Source organism: Saccostrea echinata, unplaced genomic scaffold (assembly GCF_033153115.1).
Source record: "Saccostrea echinata isolate AGI-Se365-2 ecotype Australia unplaced genomic scaffold, CSIRO_AGI_Sech_v1 ptg000056l, whole genome shotgun sequence".
Lineage (NCBI taxonomy): Eukaryota > Metazoa > Mollusca > Bivalvia > Ostreida > Ostreidae > Saccostrea > Saccostrea echinata.
This window is the reverse complement of record NW_026889805.1, coordinates 16805001-16826749: the sequence shown is the minus strand read 5'-3', so window position 1 is coordinate 16826749 and position 21749 is coordinate 16805001. Positions and strand designations below refer to the sequence as shown.

General features: G+C 34.6%; 1 protein-coding gene across 3 annotated transcripts in view; it reads left to right on the top strand.

Moving 5' to 3' along the window:
* LOC133173288 (protein capicua homolog) overlaps positions 1-21749 on the top strand; it is a 61307-nt gene that overhangs the window by 8714 nt on the left and 30844 nt on the right. For all 3 annotated transcript variants that reach the window (XM_061308276.1, XM_061308278.1, XM_061308277.1), the window contains exons 5-10: positions 15174-15371; positions 15801-15952; positions 16756-16941; positions 17619-17763; positions 20310-20485; positions 20735-21002. In XM_061308276.1, the coding sequence (XP_061164260.1) occupies positions 15174-15371; positions 15801-15952; positions 16756-16941; positions 17619-17763; positions 20310-20485; positions 20735-21002 (1125 nt within the window). The remainder of the gene's footprint in view (positions 1-15173; positions 15372-15800; positions 15953-16755; positions 16942-17618; positions 17764-20309; positions 20486-20734; positions 21003-21749) is intronic.

Genomic DNA, 21749 nt, shown 5'->3' with positions numbered 1-21749 from the left:
ACCAACCTTATGACCTTTCATCTTGACCTTTGACCTACTTTTCAAAATGTTTATAATTCCAATATTCAGCATATTTTGGTTATTTGAGAGGTAAGTTTGTGTTTTTTAGCATGTGCACTGTTTGTCTTAAGACATTATGAGCTTATGAGTAGTGACACTGTACTTTTAATTCAGAAATAAACAACATTATTCAGTGAACATGGTGTTATGAATAGCAATAGCTCTGCTGGCATATTGTCCATGATGCATGCTAGCATGCATCATGGAATATGCCAGCAGAGCTATTGCTATTCATAACGCCATGTTCACTGAATAATCATTGTTTATTACTTATTTTTGCATTTTGTGATGGGAATATTAAAAGAAAGCCTAGCGTGCATAAGCTTGTACTGTGCCAGTGTAAGAAACAAACTGCATTTATAGCAGAAGAAGTTGCATTCATGGTGCTATGACCGCAACTGGTGAGTGCAGGTTCATAGTGGGAGTAAACAGAGAGTATGCAAATATAAATGTATGAAATACAGTTACCACAAACAAAACTTTAAATACTATTGTGACATGACTTAGCATGTTTTCCTCTGAGGTCAACCGTACAATAACTGCGATTTTTTTTTTCCATATTGGCCCTGCCTGACATAGGAATGCCGAAGTCGCACATTTTTGTTGGTCTGTTGAAGAACTGTCATATTTACATTAAGAAAATATACTGTACTATCAATGGAAATGCTAGAGTTAAATATGGTACTTAGTCTTGATTTCATCATAAATTATATTTATTGCAATTAACTTCTTTAACAGTCAGTAAGCATAAAAAAACTCCGCAATTTGAATTACTTAAAAATAGAATTTTAACATGTTGCTCCTTTCTATTTGATTTTATATAATTTAAAAGCAGAAAATGTCTTTTTTAGAGGAACATATAAAATTCAAAAAAGAAATATTTCAATTCCAAATATAACCTTTCTCTTAGATAATTAAAAATTCAATCTAGACATGCTGTATTCTGAATAGTCTTCTGGTTGTGTAACAAATTTATACTGAAGCATATGTTTGTACATGACATGAGAAATTAGCACATGGTTAATTTGGTATATAATTCTAAATTATGTCACTAAAAATTAGGCAATCTAGAAATGTACTTTAATACTGATTGAGAATAAAAATCTTGATTTGCATTACTTAGTAATGAAAATTGAAAATGATCAGGTCATCAGTTTTTCCTAATATAGTGTCCAATATGAAAACAGAATTGATGGTTCTTGTAAGAAAAAAATTAGGTTGGCTATCACTAGACAGACATAAAAATGAAAATAAGAACTCGGGAATTATCACCAGAGCTTGATGTAAAATTTCAACTTTTAAAAGGTTCATCAGAATTATCGAGAAATGTTTCTAATTAACACTATATTGGTATTATTAGTGTTTGAAGAAGAATAAATCAATTTAAGTTTCTCTCTAATAGCCATCATTCAAGACGGAGAGTGTAGGCAGATATTAGGGCATACATGTCCTAATATTCAAGTTCATTTTATTCATCCAAGCCAAAATATTGGTACATGGGTACATTAACATATATACATTTTGTACAAACTGGTCAGGGGTACAAACATACAATACAAAAAATATTAAAACAGGAGGAAATATATCAAGGAGGACAGACAGCATCATAAATTTTTTAAATAAACAGGTTTTTTTGAGGACTTTTTTTCATTTTGAATTGACATTAGTTCCATAAATTTAATTTATAGTAAAGAAAAAACTCGTGATAAATAAAGAAAAAGCTTTAAATGGGTCATTGTGCTATATTTCTTCATACTAACACCCAAGCCAGTGTTAAACTCCTGTGCTGAGATGAGTTTTCAGAAACAAATTTAAGTTCCTGTACCATAAACCTTGCTAAATCACCTATAGGCTTGGAAGGTGATTTTAAAAGACACTGCAATTGATGGACAACAAATCTCTTTGTTATGCAATGTATGTACTTGTAAATGTTGCAAAATATATCTAGGTGATGAAAAATTGACTATAAAGTTCTTACTAAGGTGGCTTGAAACAGTGAGAATGTACAATGCTTATATTGATTTTTGTTGCAAGAAATGAGGTATTTTCTGCTGGCATTTATGTCAAGGTAACATTTCAAGTTTCAATAAAGCAGGAAAATCAAGCATTTATATAAATCCAGAAAATATGTTGCTTTACAACTAACATTAAAGAGGTGATTAAGTAGCAAAGGTCATACTAATATATTACTTTTTTAGTATTTTTTCTTTTTACAATAATAGTTTTTTTTTCCTTTCAAGATCATAAATACTATATAAACTTTCAGTAAGTTAATGTTCAAGTAAATTAAGAGTCAAAAAGACAAAATGGTAGTGTAGTTTACAGTGAGGGAACTATGAGTTCATGGTTTAAAGCTTAAGGTAACTGAAATGTTATTCATCTAGATGGGGTTATTTATTTTTTTTTTATGAGAAGTACTATTACTACTACCAGTAAAATTTTAGTTAAATATTAATGCAGGACAGGTATGGCTATGGATTTTTTTTGTATAAAATATTCAGAAGCTTGAATTGGATAAGAATCAAGGGATAAAAAAATTGTCAATAATCACTAGCTTGTCACTTTGATGGCTTGTGTTAAACATAGTCAAAACAGTGTATTATTTGAATTTGGAATTATTTTGATTATTGGAATTTGGGGTTTTCAAGAAAAAAGCCCTTAGTCAGACTAACTTAGACGACTAACAAGAATTTCCATTTCTTTTTGTGTTAGTCTTAACTTAGTTAACTAACAATAATTTTTCTAATAAATGTTGGGTTAGTCTTAACTAACTTAGCCAACTAACAAGAAATATTCTAATAAATGTTGGGTTATTATATAGTAATACCACTAATAATATGTTTGAATTCATTCTTTCTCTTTAATTTATAATGATTTTGTGTTTATCAATTTTATTTTTCTTATATAATGTTGTTTGTGCTGGTGTTCTTTTTTATTTGGACTTTATTTTGTGGACTTGGCCTAAAACCAAGGCTTAGTCAGTGTTTGTTCAGTCTCAGCAGGGTTAGTTAGCGCACGCGCACCATAGGGGTTAGTTGTGCCAGGCATGACTAACCCCCTCGAGCCTTCAACACTACAACAATAAAAAACGTCCCAAAATCATTTCAACATCCGTGTTCTGAATAATATGCAGTCTTTGCACTCAAGATATTCAAGAATCCTCACCAACATGCGTAATTTTCGTAATTTCTATCGTAAGTCATTTCACTGGGCGTGTCATTTCAACGTTCTCGAATTTTTCACTAACCTTGCAGTTTACATTCGAAAAATCCCACCTGTCGCGTCAATATCGCCGAGGAAATGCTGTAGTAAATAAAAAATGTTAACAATACGATTACATGCGTTGAAAATACGGCAAAATACGAAGTAATGTAGCTGCCTTCGTCCTAAACACAGCCACTGCAGACACAACTCGGCGTCACTTCCGCTGTGACGTCATATTCACTCCCTGCACTGAATGAGAGTATGTAGGTGGATCCAAGCGTAAAGGGAATTGCAATTTCATTCGTAACATACTTAAGACGCTGTTAGGCAATAATTTATCCAATGTTAATAAAGGCATACACATAGAGACTTGTAATGAAAAGTTCTCGAAACTCTATCACGCATAATTTAGTTTTAATGCACAATAAATTTATCTTTCTTTTGCAGCTAATATTACAGGTATTTCTGTTCTTCTAATCGTTCACTTTTCATCTTTTGTTCACTCGTATTTATTGTTGAGTTTGTTTTTTCCTTGGTGAATGTTGTTTTCATAAAGATGAAAAATATGTCAGTTCAAGAATATTTATTTTGATGCAAGAATAAAATCTGATAGTGTAGAGAGATACTCCTTAAAGATAGTGGCAACATATCACAGGAGGAAATGATACTATTATGTTTTAGTGCTAAAAAAGCAACGAAAAAATTGAAGATCTGTGATCCACCTATTCATTTCACTGTCAGTTAAGAGACGCAATTTAGGGTGCAAATCTTGAACTTTGGTATCAAAAGTGACGTTTACTTTATTGTTACGTCATAAAGTAGCTAAAGAAATCGCAGACTTATAGCTAGGTCTAGGACAATTCATATATCTTATAATTATAAGCATGGGGGAATACAGGATTTGTGATTGGGGGGGGGGACGTTTTCCAGTTTGAATAATTATGAGATAATATTTATAGCCTAGGGAATGCAAGGTTTTCAGACTTGATTTTTAAGAAAACCGATACTTGGTCATTAAATAAAATTACCATTTTTTAAATTGACCATTAATTATAAAACCAAGTATGGCATTATTAATATTAGTCATGTCATACTTTGAAAATTTTAGAAGGGGGGCGTGCGCGCTCCCCCTCCCCCTTAAATCCGCCAGTGGTAAGTAATATAAATAATGAAAAAACGCCGATATGTGTTCATTTTGTTTTGATATGTCATATTATACCGATGAATTAGCTGTATCGAGGAAAAGGGAGACATTTATATACTATATCTATACTGTAGTACTATACTTCGGCCAAAGAAAACTTTCCTACAAGTAAATACCTTAGGTCCAAAAGTTGTTTTTTTTTTTTAAACAATGAATAAGAACCTCAAAAATTGCAATGGTCTGTTTTTACATTTATTTGATATAATGTCATGTGATGATTCCGCAGATTCTCGGGATATGAAGAGTTTTCAAATTTCTGTAAAACGAAAGAGATTGAAAACCTTGGAGACACCCGACACCCCTAGGAAACACGGACCCCTGGTAATATAGTAAGGAGAGCCATGCATACATGTACATTATGAAAGTAATTTATCCTTAGTTACGGTAATAACCCCCCCCCCCCTTTCTTTCACGAAAAAAGGTTTTTCATGTTTTGACAAGTCTTTTCTTGTCTCTCTTTTATGCTTGTCAACAAATTTCTTAGTCCGGCATTTGTTTTGGTTGCTGTGGATCTCACCCCTTGAAAAGATTCCTGGATCAGCACATGGACTGGCGCGGTAAATAATGGACACCACAATAAGTGAGAAGCTTTGAAAAAAAAATGTGTTAATTGCAGCTGAGGCATACTCAAACAAAATTTACTTCCAACATTTTTTATTTCAATATTTATTATCCGGAAATTCGTAACAATTTTTTAACACATGTATAAGCTCCAGACAGCTTAGTATTACGTTACGCTACAACTCCATATAATTATTCGTAAGGGAAAAGTAGTCCCGGAGAATTGACACTGTATGGATGTGGACCCCCCACCCCCACCCCCCTTCGCACGTTGTACAATATGAAAACTACATGTAAAGGACAATAAAAAGGTAATGCAACAACTGAATGTATGTATTTCTAATGTCAATGTTCATGAATGACACATTATTATAGTACGTATACCTTTGTTTGATTTCAAGAACAATTTATATGTGAATATATTTTGCGGATACTGTAATAACAAATTTAGGGATGATACTAAGTAATTAAAAAAGTACATAACATCAGTTACATCACAAACTTAAGACAACTTTTTTCAGCCCTAGAATTCCCGGTCTTTTGTTGAACACATGATCTTCATTCTCGATATGGGGGCACCCTATAATTTTGGTTGCTATTAAAGGTGATTGAAATTTTCGGTATAATATCATGACTTATATGTTTTATAGCATTTCACATGGAAATAAAGTTAAAAAAAACTTATTTTGTCTGGAAATTATTGAAACTACAAATTTCGGGACGCGTTTGATTGACACATCTATGCACTTTCACAAAGTAAACTTTATCCTCAATACTTAAGAAAAGTAGAAATTTTGTTGTGCATTAAATAGAGAATATTTCCATTTCGATTTGTTTTCTCTGTGATAACCCTTTGAAAGTTAGAAGAGTTGATTTCTTGATCATTCCACTCGAATGCAAATTTCGCCAAGCGAAATGTCAGGAGCTAAGAAGGCCTAATATATGCATGTAATTCTCGTGCGGCTGTCTTTGTGTCTGACTCTAAGAAGGCCTAATATGCATGTAAATCTCGTGCGGCTGTCTTTGTGTTTGACGTCAGTGGGCGGGGACTATTGAAATTGACATGTGAGGCCTCACGTAATTTAAATCTATTAATCTACATTTTTAAAATCTAAATTTACAATTTTATTTCACAATGAAATGGAAATATAAGGAATCACTGTCTTGTTAGTAGAGTATGCCAGGGACATCAACGATAGTTGGAAACGTGGGATAATTTATGCATAACGGGCTTGGCCCATTATGCAAATTATCCCACGTTTCCAACTATCGTTGATGCCCTGGCATACTCTACTAACTAGACAGTGATTCCTTAAATAATACATGGCAAAATCTGTATCACACCCCATATCATCCCGAGACTCCAATATCAGCCCGAGGGCCGAAGGCCAGAGGGCTGATATTGGTCGAGGGTTGATATGGGGTGTGATACAGATTTTGTCTTGTATTGTTGTTTTTATTATATATTTGAAAATAGTGTCCTAAAAATCATATATAAACTTGCAAATTAATTACTGAATTTTTAATAATTGAATGTGTTGTGTTTTTGTTGAATTTCCGTTTCTCAATCTTTTTTAAAGGCATATAAATGCATTCAGCGATACGAAATGAAATTATTATAAATCAAACAAATGATTATTTTGAATAACATAATATGTCTGATGAAATAAAATTACAATTTGAATAAACTTTGGAAAGAAATAGGAAAAGATCCGAAGTACTCCGAATGAAAAATACAGAGGTGTTCCGGAAAGGTGTAATAAAGGGTCTGATAAAGGGTGAAATATAGGGTGCTGATACAGGGTGTGTAATACAGGGAGCGTGCCTGTGTTCATATTAGGGATGCAAAAATCCTGTATTATATAACAAATATATTTTATGAAAAATATTAAACTATAATCCAGAAAATAAAGAGTAGAAATGTGAGAAAGCAAAACCCGTGAAACGTAAACTGTTTTTGTAATCAGGGCAAGAGCTCTGTTATTGTTAATGTTTAACGTTTCACCGGGTGTGTTCAATTTGTTAAACTCTGAACACATCACTGAGAACGGACTGACAGTACTGGTGAATTGGTTTTGCTTTCTTACATTTCCACTCTGAATTTTCTGGATTATAGTTTGAATATATTTCATTAATACACAACAAAAATTTTACTTTTCTTAAGCATTAAGGATAAAGTTTGTTTTATGAAAGTGCTAGGATGTATCAATCAAACGCGTCCCGAAATTTGTAGTTTCAATAATTTCCAGATAAAATAAGTTTTATTTTATTTCCGTTTGAAATGCTATTGCAACATATAAGTCATGATATTATACCAAAAACTTGAGAAAATATTAACTTCAAATCTGTGTCCAAGCACCTTTAAATCCACATAGGACTCGTGCATGGAGCTTCAGTAACACCTTTTTTGGATCCGCTCCCAAACATCAATATGACAATACATTATCAACAGTAATATTTAAATTTCCTCGTACAGATATTTTTCGGAATCCTAGGTCATCACCACAGTGAGGATTGTGTGAGATTTTAATGTATGATCTTTGGGTCATGATGTCAACATTTGTCCTCTGTAAGATGCTCACATGTGTATTTCTTACGAACTCAAAATTTGCAAGTATTGTGACCCTAGCTGGATATTTATCTTAAAAAGCAGCTTTATCTTGGACCGTTTGACCTCCTCAACATTGTAGAGCAAACTGAAGAATCTAGGTGCTCTTTTGTCAAACTTCAGATGAAAATATGCGTGAATTTATTTTACTTAACAGGAATAGGGCCAAAGTTCTCGAGGTCGATAAAAAGAGGAACCGAACATTAACAGAGAGTTCCGAATGATCATAGACACTGAAAATAGAAAAAAGAAATAGAAAAGAAAGCACTGTATATAATACTGTGTCTACATCATAACAAAATGCAAAATATACCGTACGGACGTAATGCTGAAAGGATTTGGCATAATATTTAAATATCATCACAATCATAAAAGAAATACTACATATTACGATGAATATACTGTATATAATATGAGAAGTACATTATATATTGTTTTATTGCTGTTTTCTCGGTCAGTACGATGATTTAGCCACCTGAGGAATACAATATTCACCGAGCCAGAATAATTCTTCATATTTCATCCTGACGAGTAGAATTCAAACGTCCTTTTCAGAGGCGTAACGAACCATGGATGGGGGGGGGGGCGGCTATGGGGGCTTAGCCCCCCCCCCCCACTTTTCTTGCAAAGATAGACATAATAAAGGCATTGAACATTCGGGCGTAGGTTTAGCACCCCCCCCCACTTTCAACAGGCACATTGGAGTGTAATCAAAGAAGGGTAAGTGGTAGCGTTTGAAAAAAAATGGTACTGAAAGTAGTTCAATCCTAACCCTCCCCCCCCCCCCCCTAAGATTTTTGGGTTTGGACAATTTTTAATTTTCCCTTTTTTTTGCTTGTCAAGTTATTTTTCCGGTTTGAAATGTTTTTCTTTTTCAATTAGCCCCCCACTTTCAATTTGCTTCCGACGCCTATGCTTTCTTCATGCAAGAGTGCATTTTCTGGAAAATGTGTGATTCCTCCATCATAACAATTTCAATGTTATACTGTGTTGTTTTTCTGGTTTCACAATTTGGCCAAATATGGGGGATGGGGATGCAGAGCTGTACGATATCATGGTTATCCACGCTTTTGGAGCCTGTGTATCGAAAATTAGGCTGTGTTCGCCCGTATAAATATCGAATACTGGCCATTCATTTTGATCAGAGTGGTCTTTTAAAAAGTTACTTCACTCATATTTTACCACAATGTTATACAATTATTGCTTTGAGGTCAATACGAGGATTTAGACACCTGAGGAGTACAATATTCACCGAGTCCGAAGGGCGAGGTGAGTATTGTACTTCGAAGGTGGCTAAATCATCGTATTGACCGAAAAAAAGCAATAATTGTTTTATTATATGATTCAATGATTAAATGACACACACTATTAAGCAATCAGTGCCATCTTACTTGTTCACATCTACTGAAGTACTAGCCGAACATAACGAAAGAAACGGGCTTAAAAAGAATTTTTTGTTCTAGTTTAGGTGCTATGTAGAAAAAATAAATGTCAGGCACATATATACGATTGATTTTGAAAAGGGGAGCATTTAAAGGGGGGAAAATGACGACTAACCTGAAAACAAATCTTTGAGTAGCCCCCCCCCCCTTAAAAAAAGGAAAAAGGAAAAGAATTATCTCAAATCAAAATTTTGTTTGGTGGAATGTAAAGGTCCATAAACTTTTTCGAGGGGATGGGGGGGGGGGGCTTTCATTGAATTTTTTTATCCTTAGAATTTAAATAAAAACTTAACATTCTGAAAAGGTGGGGAGAGGGGCAGGCCTCCTGCAACCTCCCACCCCCGACCTCTTACCCAAGAATCTATGTGCCTTAATGTTATGGTCATATGAGTGGATGTCAAGTGCAAGTGAAATAATTTTCCAAAACTGTTTTCATCGATTTGGAATTTCCCTATCTATTTCTGGTCCAATGTAGAATAAATAATTCTTTATACTGACCTGGAAGATCACGTGCATGTCAATTTAACGTAGTATTTTTCTAACATTGTTGGATCTCAGCCAATCAGAGATGAGAATTATTCAATCATATAATAATTTATGATATACATGTATATGTACCATGTGTACCGCATTATATTTTGTGTTTTCAGTATACCCTATGCTTTGCTTTTTGTACAGGAATCTTCATATGAGAATAAACATGAATAAATCAATTCGTTCTTGATAATCAAGGTTAAATATGAACAACATACATGTATGTAATGTATATCGGTTTGGTATATATTTTCAAGGGATTAAAACTGGTATTATATTTTCTGTTTTCCGTTCCGTTCCGCTTTCCGTTTTTGTACAGGAATCTTCATATGAGAATAGATATGAATAAATCAACTCGTTCTTGATAATCAAGGTTAAATATTAACAACATATATAATGTATATCGTTTTAGTATATTTTATATATTATCAAGGGATCACTGTATATATTATCAAGGTATCATATATCCTGTTTTCCGTTCCGTTCCACTTTCCGTTCCGCGTTTTAGTAATAACCAACGAGGAAGTGTACTTCCTCACTCAGTATATTCTCTTTTATAGTCAGAATCATACATAAACATTGTTAGTCACATTGGTTTGTGAAGAATTCAAAATGGTAGATCAATTGCACCCATGTGCGGATCAAGAGGGTAGTAGATCCGGACCCCATTTTGAATTTTCAGTTATCAGGCCCGTAAAACGCGGGGGTGGGGCGCCCCCCTCCCCATTTTTTTTTTCTGAGTATAGTATTTAGCTATAGAAAGTTTACCTTTAGATGCTGTTTGCCCCCCCCCCCCTTTTTGTTGCTGCATGTAAGGTTGAGCACCGGCAAATTCCAGGATTTGGGCAGTAAATTGGGGGGGGGGTTGTTTTGTTTTAATATTTTGTTTATTTTTTTTGCTTTGTCAGTTTATTTTGGGAAGGTGCCCCCCACCCCACACACATTTATTGGTCAGTTAAGGGGTTTTTGTTGTTGTTTGTTTGTTGTTGTTTTTTTTTTTTTTTGGTTTTTTTTTTTTTTTTTTTTTTTTTTGCTTGTCAGATTTTTTTTTTGGAAGTTGACCCCCCTTTCACCTTGAAACCGTTGCTATGGGCTTGGTTATTAAATTTACGAAGTAAAGTAACTCAAAGATGATCTTACCCCCCCCCCGGAAACTCAGCCTCCTTTTAAGTTGTAACTGCATATAAATACGTATACCCTTGCAAGACACTGTGTACACTTGTATGAAATAATGCGAATTGTCAGATAAAGTTACTGTACCCAGTAAATAAAAAGATGCCCCATTCTTTTTTGGGGGGTCGATTTTTTAAAGGATGGACACATCCCAACCCCTTTCCTCCAAAAATTCCTGGTTCCGCATATGGCACCGGTCACATTCTATCGCAAGGGGAAAAAATCCGTAATACAATGTACCTACAATATTAAACATGCTTTTAATATATTTCCTCTACCTTTTTTCTTTTATTGAAATATTTTATCTCTGGAGCAAGGTTATTAAAACAAGATATTTGCTATTATTTTCGAAAGATTGGCAAAGTACGTGTAGTTATAGATGTAATACCATATTTTTCAGATTTAGTTGCAATCACTGCATCTTACACATGTACTTGGTGATATTTCTACAAAAGTCAAATCAACTTTATGAATATTTTTTATTTATTTATTTATTTTTGAAACATGAAAGTAGGTGGTTGTATTTCTGACATAAAACATAATTTTCCACAGGGGTTTAACCCCTTCATAAATCCCGTATTTAGCATATTTTAAAATTTTTCAACTGACTTATTTTACCTAAATTTAAACAACCTTCACCAAGGAAAACTCAACATTGAAAACGAGTGAACAAAAGATGGAAAGTGAACACTTAGAAGGACAGAAATACCTGTGATATATATTGGCTGCAATAAAAACTGAAACACTGAAAGATAATTTATTGTGCATTAAAACTAAATTATGCGTGATAGAGTTTCGAGAACTTTTCATTACAAGTCTCTATGTGTATGCCTTTATTAACATTGGATAAATTATTGCCTAACACCGTCTTAAGTATGTTACGAATGAAATTGCAATTCCTGTTACGCTTGGATCCACCTACATACTCTCACTCAGTGCAGGGAGTGAATATGACGTCACAGCGGAAGTGACGCCGAGTTGTGTCTGCAGTGGCTGTGTTTAGGACGAAGGCAGCTACATTACTTCGTATTTTGCCGTATTTTCAACGCATGTAATCGTATTGTTAACATTTTTTTATTTACTACAGCATTTCCTTGACGCGACAGGTGGGATTTTTCGAATGTAAACTGCAAGGTTAGTGAAAAATTCGAGAACGTTGAAATGACATGCCCAGTGAAATGACTTACGATAGAAATTACGAAAATTACGCATGTTGGTGAGGATTCTTGAATATCTTGAGTGCAAAAACTGCATAATATTCAGAACACGGATGTTGAAATGATTTTGGGACGTTTTTTATTGTTGTAGTGTTGAAGGCTCGAGGGGGTTAGTCATGCCTGGCACAACTAACCCCTATGGTGCGCGTGCGCTAACTAACCCTGCTTAGACTGAACAAACACTGACTAAGCCTTGGTTTTAGGCCAAGTCCACAAAATAAAGTCCAAATAAAAAAGAACACCAGCACAAACAACATTATATAAGAAAAATAAAATTGATAAACACAAAATCATTATAAATTAAAGAGAAAGAATGAATTCAAACATATTATTAGTGGTATTACTATATAATAACCCAACATTTATTAGAATATTTCTTGTTAGTTGGCTAAGTTAGTTAAGACTAACCCAACATTTATTAGAAAAATTATTGTTAGTTAACTAAGTTAGTTAAGACTAACACAAAAAGAAATGGAAATTCTTGTTAGTCGTCTAAGTTAGTCTGACTAAGGGCTTTTTTCTTGAAAACCCCAAATTCCAATAATCAAAATAATTCCAAATTCAAATAATACACTGTTTCAAGCATATTTGTTTGATTGAAACATGACAAATTTAATGTCTTACGGAAATAAAAGAATGACGAGGATGTTAAGATATGTTCGCATGTATATGATCCCCCCCCCCACACACACACACACACACTTGATACAGTAGCTATTTATCACCTTTGTTAGCTCATCTGAGCTGAAAGCTCAAGTGAGCTTTTCTGATTGCATTTTGTCTTGTCTTCCATCTGTCTGTAAACTTTTCACATTTTCACCTTCTTTTTCAGAACCGTAGGGCAAATTTCAACCAAACTTGCCACAAAGGATCCTTGGGTGAAGGGATTCAAGTTTGTTCTTTTAAGGGGAAATAATTAAGAATTAGTGAAAATTTGGTGGTATCTTTTAAAAATTTTCTTCTCAAGAACCATTGGGCCAAAAAAGTTGAAACTTACATGAATTCTTCATTACATAATGTAAATTCAAATTTGTTCAAATCATGACCCCAGGGATAGGGTGGGGCCACTATGGGGGATCAAAGTTTTACAAAGAAATATATAGTAAAAATCTTCTCAAGAGCAGCAAAGCCATGATTAGTCATATTGATATGGAAGCATCCTCAGGTAGTGTAGATTCAAGTTTGTTCAAATCATGACCCTCAGGGATAGGAGAGGGGTACAGTGGGGATCAAAGTTTTAATAGGAAAATTTGTGGAAAAAATCTGCTAATGAAGAAGAACAGGGCCATATTGACTCAGATTAGTGCTATGGCCCATGGGCCTCTTGTTTGTGTAATGTTGGTTATTTATAAAAGATCTTTCGGGCACAGTCAAGGTCAGTGCTAGATAGAAAAAATAAACTGTTCTTTGTTTACACCCGAACTTACTTTGGATGAAAGAAATAAACTGATGCTCAAATCTAATACAATAATGTGTATGTTCCAAGGAGTCCATGACCCACAGAGTGATCTGAAAAATATCTAGTGTCATTATAAAGGAAAAAAATATTTTTGTTTCATAATGTACCATAGTGTAAGCTTCTGTGCATTAATCACTAGACATTTTTAACCTGTATTTACTAATTATACCCCACGCAACAAGTTGCGTGAGGTGTAATGTTTCTGACCCGTCCGTCAGTCAGTCATTGTGTCAGTCAGTCAGTCCTGTTTTTTTGTCAGCGCAACTCCTCAAAAACCGCTGCACAGAATTTCGTCAGACTTTGCAGATATTTAGGACACAATGTGTAGATGTGCATATTACCAGGAAATTCCGATTCCTTTATTTTTTCTGGGAATTTCAGCACTTTTCAACTTAGATTTTTGGCTATATCTTGAATATAGAGATGAACAGTTTGTCAGCGCAACTCCTCTTAAACCGCAGCACAGAATTTGGTCAAACTTTGCAGATATTTAGGACACAATGTGTAGATGTGCATATTACCAGGAAATTCCGATTCCTTTATTTTTCTGGGAATTTGGCATTTTTCAACTTAGATTTTTGGCCATATCTTGAATATAGAGATGAACAGTTTGTCAGTGCAACTCCTCTTAAACCGCTGCACAGAATTTGGTCAGACGTTGCAGATATTTAATACACAGTGTGTAGATGTGCATATTACCAGGAAATTCCGATTCCGTTATTTTTCTGGGAATTTCGGCACTTTTCAACTTAGATTTTTGTTAGAGTTTTGCCTATTAATGAAGAAACTTTCCAGCTAGGTAATAAGGAAATCCACTGGAATCAGCTTTTGTAGTGTAATTTTGTGTGAAATATTTTATAATCTTAAAAGACCCCTATTGATTTTGAGATCAAAATATTAATGATTTAACACACACACACACAAATCTTGGATAGTTCTCCCCCCCTTCCCCCCCCCCCCCCCCCCCCAAATTGGTGCTTTGCCTTAAATAATTTCATAAGTACAGTATATAAACAAATTCATATGACTACATCATAATTTTGTTTCCATCAATTATTTAAATGTGTAAATTGTCATGTGTTGGACATGGACTTACACTCATTAACAAATCGAAATCACTGAGGAATTTAAATAGCAGTTTGTCAGCATAACTCCTGCACTGAATTTCCTGAAACTTTGTAGGTATTTTCAGACATAATGTAAAGATTTGTATATTACCAAGAAATTTTGATTCCATTATTTATCTAGAAACTTTAGCCCAATTAAATTTGTAACATACAAAGATTTAATGTCCTTATATGCAAGAAGTTTTGATGTGATGATTTTTTGCAAGTAATGCCCCTTTTTGAATTATACTGTGTATTTAAAATGCACTGTGCAATTCATTACGTGTTGCATTGTTGAGTTTTGGGGGAGCGTGGGGTATGTGAGCTTGCTCACTTTTTCTTTCATTAGGATTGTTAAAGAATAGTGAGTGGTGATATTTTGAGGTTGCTTGCAGTATTGCAAGATTTAGTCAGGATAAGAATGATCACCTAAGGTCCAGCATAGCTTTATGGATATTCATAGTTTGCCATACTTATGGTAAACAATAACGTGTACTTGTTAAGTTGCTGTTTGTGCCCACATGAGCTCTTTATAGTACAATTATATTATAGATAAAAGGTATAGTTTCATGTGTGATCAGTGATGTTTTTTCTTTTTTTTGTAGTTAATTCTAATAAGCCTGTGCCTGTGTTTCCATGGCATGCATTGGTCCCTTTTCTCACTAACACAGGCCCACCAACAGTGGCTCAGGTCCCTACGTCAACTATAGAACAACCAGTAGAAAAACAACAAGCTGTTAACTCAACATTATCACCAAAGAAAGCTAGCCAGTCAGAGCAACGCGTCAGTGCTTCAGATGCCCGTAAGTTTAAAAGATCAATCCATCAGGGATACCAATAACAATACATAATTATAGATAATTAGACTTACATGTACTATAATTTTTTTTATGTGTAAAATGTAATTTGCTGAAATTCACAGACAGTGTACAAAATTTTTGGATTTGTTAAGCCTCAAAGTTCTCACAGGCACCTAACAATAACAATTTATTGGCTTAATGAAAAAAGATTCATTAAGTTACAAATGTTTAATAAAGTTAAAAAGCAGGGTTGGCCAAAAAAAGAGAACTACTCACATTTCTCAGGACATCGAGAAATACTGGTAATTCCAAGGAAAAGCAGTTAATGGTATTTCCTGGGAAATACTGGGAATATGGTAAAGCGACATGTTTTTTAATAATAAGTTGACAATTTTTTTTTAAAGATATAAAACAACTGTTTCTTGATTACAGCTCCCATTGAAGATGATATCGAGGAGGATTATGATGACGATGTCTTTGATACAAAGGAAGAACCCCAGCCAGAGCCAAAAAAGATCCCCGCAAAAAGACGTAGCCAAAGCCTCAGTGCCTTAAAGGACAAGGAAGAAAAGAGTCCCAAAAAGGTATCATCCACCTTAAGCTGGAGATGATAATAGAAAAGGTATCATCCACCTTAAGCTGGAGATGATAATAGAAAAGGTATCATCTACCTTAAGTTGGAGATAATTAGGGCTGTCACGAGTACCCGAAATAACCGAGAACCGCGGTCCAAGTTGTTCGGTTCTGTTCCGGTTCCATTTTTCCGGATTTCGGTTTGGGTCTGGTTTATATATTAGAGTCTGTTCAATACAAAAAATGGCGTTGAAATCAAAGGAATGATGACGATAACAGTGATGAATAAACATCACAACTGAAATCTACTTCATTCCATGACAAAACACGTGTCACGGAAGTATTAGATAATTATCAAAACAAGCAGGAATGGTCAGGTTGTGGCTAATAGTAGGCCAAGTCACCGATGTCTAGACATTCACATGATTAAGACTTGTTTTCAATGTAAATTTAATGTAACAAATAAAGATTTTTCAAGTTAAATTCATGAAATTAAGGTTTAAAATAGATGTAAATACCTGACCCAAAAAACCCGAAACCGAACTGAAAAATTACAGAACGGACCCGACCTGAAAAATTTTGGAACCGTGACAGCCCTAGAGATAATAATAGGCCTCTCCCAGATGAAGAATTGTCATCTGTTGTAACAAGATTTATTTAGGATTTTTCAGAATAGTTTCCCCTTTGCAAGTGTACAATAAAAAAACATTTAAAAAAAGAAAAACCCATTCGGAAAGATAAAGCTAGTATTCATTGAATGGAAAGTACAATACATTATGCAAAGTTGATCATTTTCAAATTTGTCCCATTTTAGTCAAAAGATAAAGACCACATCAGGAGACCCATGAATGCCTTTATGATATTCAGTAAGAGACATCGACACTTGGTCCACCAGCGACACCCAAACCAGGATAATAGGACAGTCAGTAAGATCCTCGGGGAGTGGTGGTATGCTCTGGGACCGGTGGAAAAGCAGAAGTACAATGATTTGGCTAATCAGGTATGAAAGACAAATTGCACTGAGATTGATCTGATCAAAATAAAGAGTGAAAAGTTAAAGTTGATGTCATATGCATAAAACACGCATTTCATAACCATTCATACTCTCTTTGTACATTTTTTGTGTACCAAATATTGATGTCTCCTCTTTTCACAACCCCTGACTATCATATATATTATCCTTCATGACATTAAAGCAGTGTATAAAAATTCTTTAACATAATGGTTAAAAACATAAGAGAAATTCAGTATATTTTATTTAGTGAATAAATTGTTCATTTGAGCAGATTTCTAAATTTTAGCACTAATGCTGACCTTGACATTTGATAAAGGGCAATAAAATACTGAGGGTTTAATCCATTCAAGGGTTCTAGAGTTATAATACTGAAGAATTCCTGTATCGTGTAGTTTATTAAACTTGTCTCCTCCACCACTCAAAGATACTCTCACATGAAGTAAAAGTATCATGGGTGTGATTTGCAGCAATTCATGAAACAGTTCTGGAAATTAATAGTTGGAACTGAAATGTATGATTGTGGAAGTTAATGAAAAAATACTTGAGCCACAACTGTAAGGTAATAGAAAGACATACTGCACTGTATGTCAAACATATAATTCACTTTCTTTACTATAGAGCTGCTGATGTTGTTGACTGATAATATTTAAACACAATTCCAGGTTAAAGAGGCTCATTTTAAGGCTCATCCAGACTGGAAATGGTGTTCAAGGGACAGGAAGAAATCTGGAACAATTGCTGACAAGTTGAAACAGAGGACTAGTAGTCAGCGTCTTAGTTCTACTGATGACATACTGGAGGACACAGGTAGGTTATGTGTGCCAATATACAGGACCACACAGGTAGGTTACATATACCAATATACTGGAGGTCACCGTAGGTTATGTATGTCAATATACCAGAGGACATAGGTAGGCCATGTATGTCAATATACCAGAGGACACAGGTAGGTCATGTACATCAATATACCGGAGGACACATGTAGGCCATGTATGTCAGTATACTGGAGGACACAGGTTACATATGCTGTATTCTGGAGGATACAGATAGCTTAAGTATTCCAATATTCTGGAGGGCACAGGTAGGTTTAGAATGTCATACTAGTGGACACAGATTGTGTGTATGATATAAGTTGGTTGAGTATGAGAATATAATGGAGGACACAGGTAGGACTACTGGATGAATTGTGTAGGTTTAATATGACAACATACTAGTGGGCTAAGGTAGAATAAGGAGGATTAACTAGAAAACTTGGGTTGGTTTAGTATGACAACATAGTGGAGAACTTGGGTAGATTTAGTATGACAACATAGTGGAGAACTTGGGTAGGTTTAGAATGACAACATAGTGGAGAACTTGGGTAGATTTAGTATGACAACATAGTGGAGAACTTGGGTAGATTTATTATGACAACATAGTGGAGAACTTGGGTAGATTTATTATGACAACATAGAACTTGGGTAGGTTTAGTATGACAACATAGTGGAGAACTTGGGTAGGTTTAGTATGACAACATACTAGTGGGCTAAGGTAGAATAAGGATGATTAACTGGAAAACTTGGGTTGGTTTAGTATGACAACATAGTGGAGAACTTGGGTAGATTTAGTATGACAACATAGTGGAGAACTTGGGTAGGTTTAGAATGACAACATAGTGGAGAACTTGGGTAGATTTAGTATGACAACATAGTGGAGAACTTGGGTAGATTTATTATGACAACATAGTGGAGAACTTGGGTAGATTTATTATGACAACATAGAACTTGGGTAGGTTTAGTATGACAACATAGTGGAGAACTTGGGTAGGTTTAGTATGACAACATACTAGTGGGCTAAGGTAGAATAAGGATGATTAACTGGAAAACTTGGGTTGGTTTAGTATGACAACATAGTGGAGAACTTGGGTAGATTTAGTATGACAACATAGTGGAGAACTTGGGTAGGTTTAGAATGACAACATAGTGGAGAACTTGGGTAGATTTAGTATGACAACATAGTGGAGAACTTGGGTAGATTTATTATGACAACATAGTGGAGAACTTGGGTAGATTTATTATGACAACATAGAACTTGGGTAGGTTTAGTATGACAACATAGTGGAGAACTTGGGTAGGTTTAGTATGACAACATACTAGTGGGCTAAGGTAGAATAAGGATGATTAACTGGAAAACTTGGGTAGATTTAGTATGACAACATAGTGGAGAACTTGGGTAGGTTTAGTATGACAACATAGTGGAGAACTTGGGTAGGTTTAGTATGACAACATAGTGGAGAACTTGGGTAGATTTAGTATGACAACATAATGGAGAACTTGGGTAGGTTTAGTATGACAACATAGTGGAGAACTTGGGTAGGTTTATTATGACAACATAGTGGAGAACTTGGGTAGATTTATTATGACAACATAGTGGAGAACTTGGGTAGGTTTAGTATGACAACATACTAGTGGGCTAAGGTAGAATAAGGATGATTAACTGGAAAACTTGGGTAGATTTAGTATAACAACATAGTGGAGAACTTGGGTAGGTTTAGAATGACAACATAGTGGAGAACTTGGGTAGGTTTAGTATGACAACATAGTGGAGAACTTGGGTAGGTTTAGTATGACAACATAGTGGAGAACTTGGGTAGGTTTAGTATAACAACATAAAGGAGGACTTGGGTAGGTTTAGTATGACAACATAATGGAGGACTTGGGTAGATTTATTATGACAACATAGTGGAGAACTTGGGTAGGTTTGGAATGACAACATAATGAAGGACTTGGGTAGATTTAGTATGACAACATAATGGAGAACTTGGGTAGGTTTAGTATGACAACATAAAGGAGGACTTGGGTAGGTTTAGTATGACAACATAGTGGAAAACTTGGGTAGATTTAGTTTGACAACATAATGGAGGACTTCAATGGGTAGATTTTTTATAAGTTTTTATACTGGAGGGCACTGAAGGTTTAGTAATATGAATGATATTTTTATAAGCAATATAATAATACCTTATTATTTAAAGCTGTGGGCATATAGTGATGGAGTGTCTGTTCTTCTGTCTGTATGTTCCTGCATATGTCTTTAACACTGAATCTTTATTACAAAGTGCTGTTGTGCACTTCCTATTTTATGTTTTGATTGGACAGATATTTTGGGTTACCCACAGCAAAAAATGGACTTTACCATTATGCTCATATGGGAATGGGGGGATATCATTTTGTGAGCTCAGTGCTCACAGTACTTCTATTTTGATATCTTTACATAAACATATTCAATGAAAATTATCATATTGTATAAAAAAGTTTTCATGTCATTTTTGATAATGCATAACAATATAAATAATTTATTTTTACTCTTTGCATTAGATACTACAATGGACAATGAAGACAGTGTATTTTTAAATCGGGAATCTTTATTTGAAAACATAAGGGGAGGAAGATCTCAGAGTTTGTCAGCTGTTCCACGAGATGGGGAGGGGTCAGCCTTCATGCCACCAGGGATGAATATCAACCCAAATGAGGACCAAAGAGGATTTACAGAGGTATTTGTTTAAACAAGTTCTAGGATTATCCTTTTATTTACATTTATAATACTGGGCCTTAAAGCTGAAGACAAATTGAAGAAATATACAATACTTAAGTTGTCTACCTATCACTTTGTGAAATACCATGGTACTAATTTTGTACTACATGTACATTCATAATCTTTGTAAATCACAGATTTTTAAGGCTTCTAATGTATAAAACTTGAACATTGAACATCATTTAATTACAATTTTTTATTTTTACAGGCATTAAGAAGACAATTAACAAATGGACTGACCCATCAGAAATCTCCATTGTCAATGCCATCACCTCATGAGACCCCGCGATCATCTCTCAGTCATCACTCCTCCCCAATGGCTAAATCATCCCCTTTGGCCCAGCCCCCTGTTGACATGCAGCGACATCACTCAGTGTCCAGTATAGAGGAGTCCAGAATAGCAGCAGGGTCCAGAGACATGGGGGGAGATGGGGATGGGAGTGATGATGAGAAAATGGTTATTGATGAAGATAAAGGTAATTTATCATTTCCTATAATCAATTATCAGTCTTATTAGATGCAATACAGCATGACTTAAAATTAGAACTGTGAATTCATTCAAAATATATTGCTAACATTGTATCTAAAATTTTGTACCGTATTTGGCTGAATATAATACGCACTTTTTTCCCAAAATAATTTTCTGTGAGAAAGGGGTGCGTATTTTACACCACAGTGGGATTTTGATAGGTTTTTCTTTCATGTGAAACACGGCTATCATACGCACATACCGTAGTATTACCTGGAGACTTGTGCAATTTCTTGCTGTTTATCGCCGTATTCAAAACTTCGGAAAGTTATTGTTGGAATGTAGACTTGTTAAAAATGTTATATTTATAACCTTTTGATAGTTAAATTAAATTTAAAAGCAAGTTAAAATTAATTTGAGCTGCATGTTCATCGTCTCCATGTAGGCCGCAAGTAACGATGTTATTTATAGATGTTCACACATTCCTTTACCACATGCTTCCGTAAACATGTACCTAATCAGTCAGACACTTGGTCAAAAAAGTAATGTCATTTTTTAATGAAATACAATAAAATAAAATTTTATTTTAGGTTTTAAATAACTCAGTGAAAATTCATTTCAACATAAACACCCCTCTATACGTCCCAATGAATGGAAGCCAATGTTGTGAACAAGTGCGCTTGTCGCTTGATAATTACCCCTCAACACCCCTCCAGGCAATTCAATTGTTTACCGACTCCAAAGCATTGTTTTT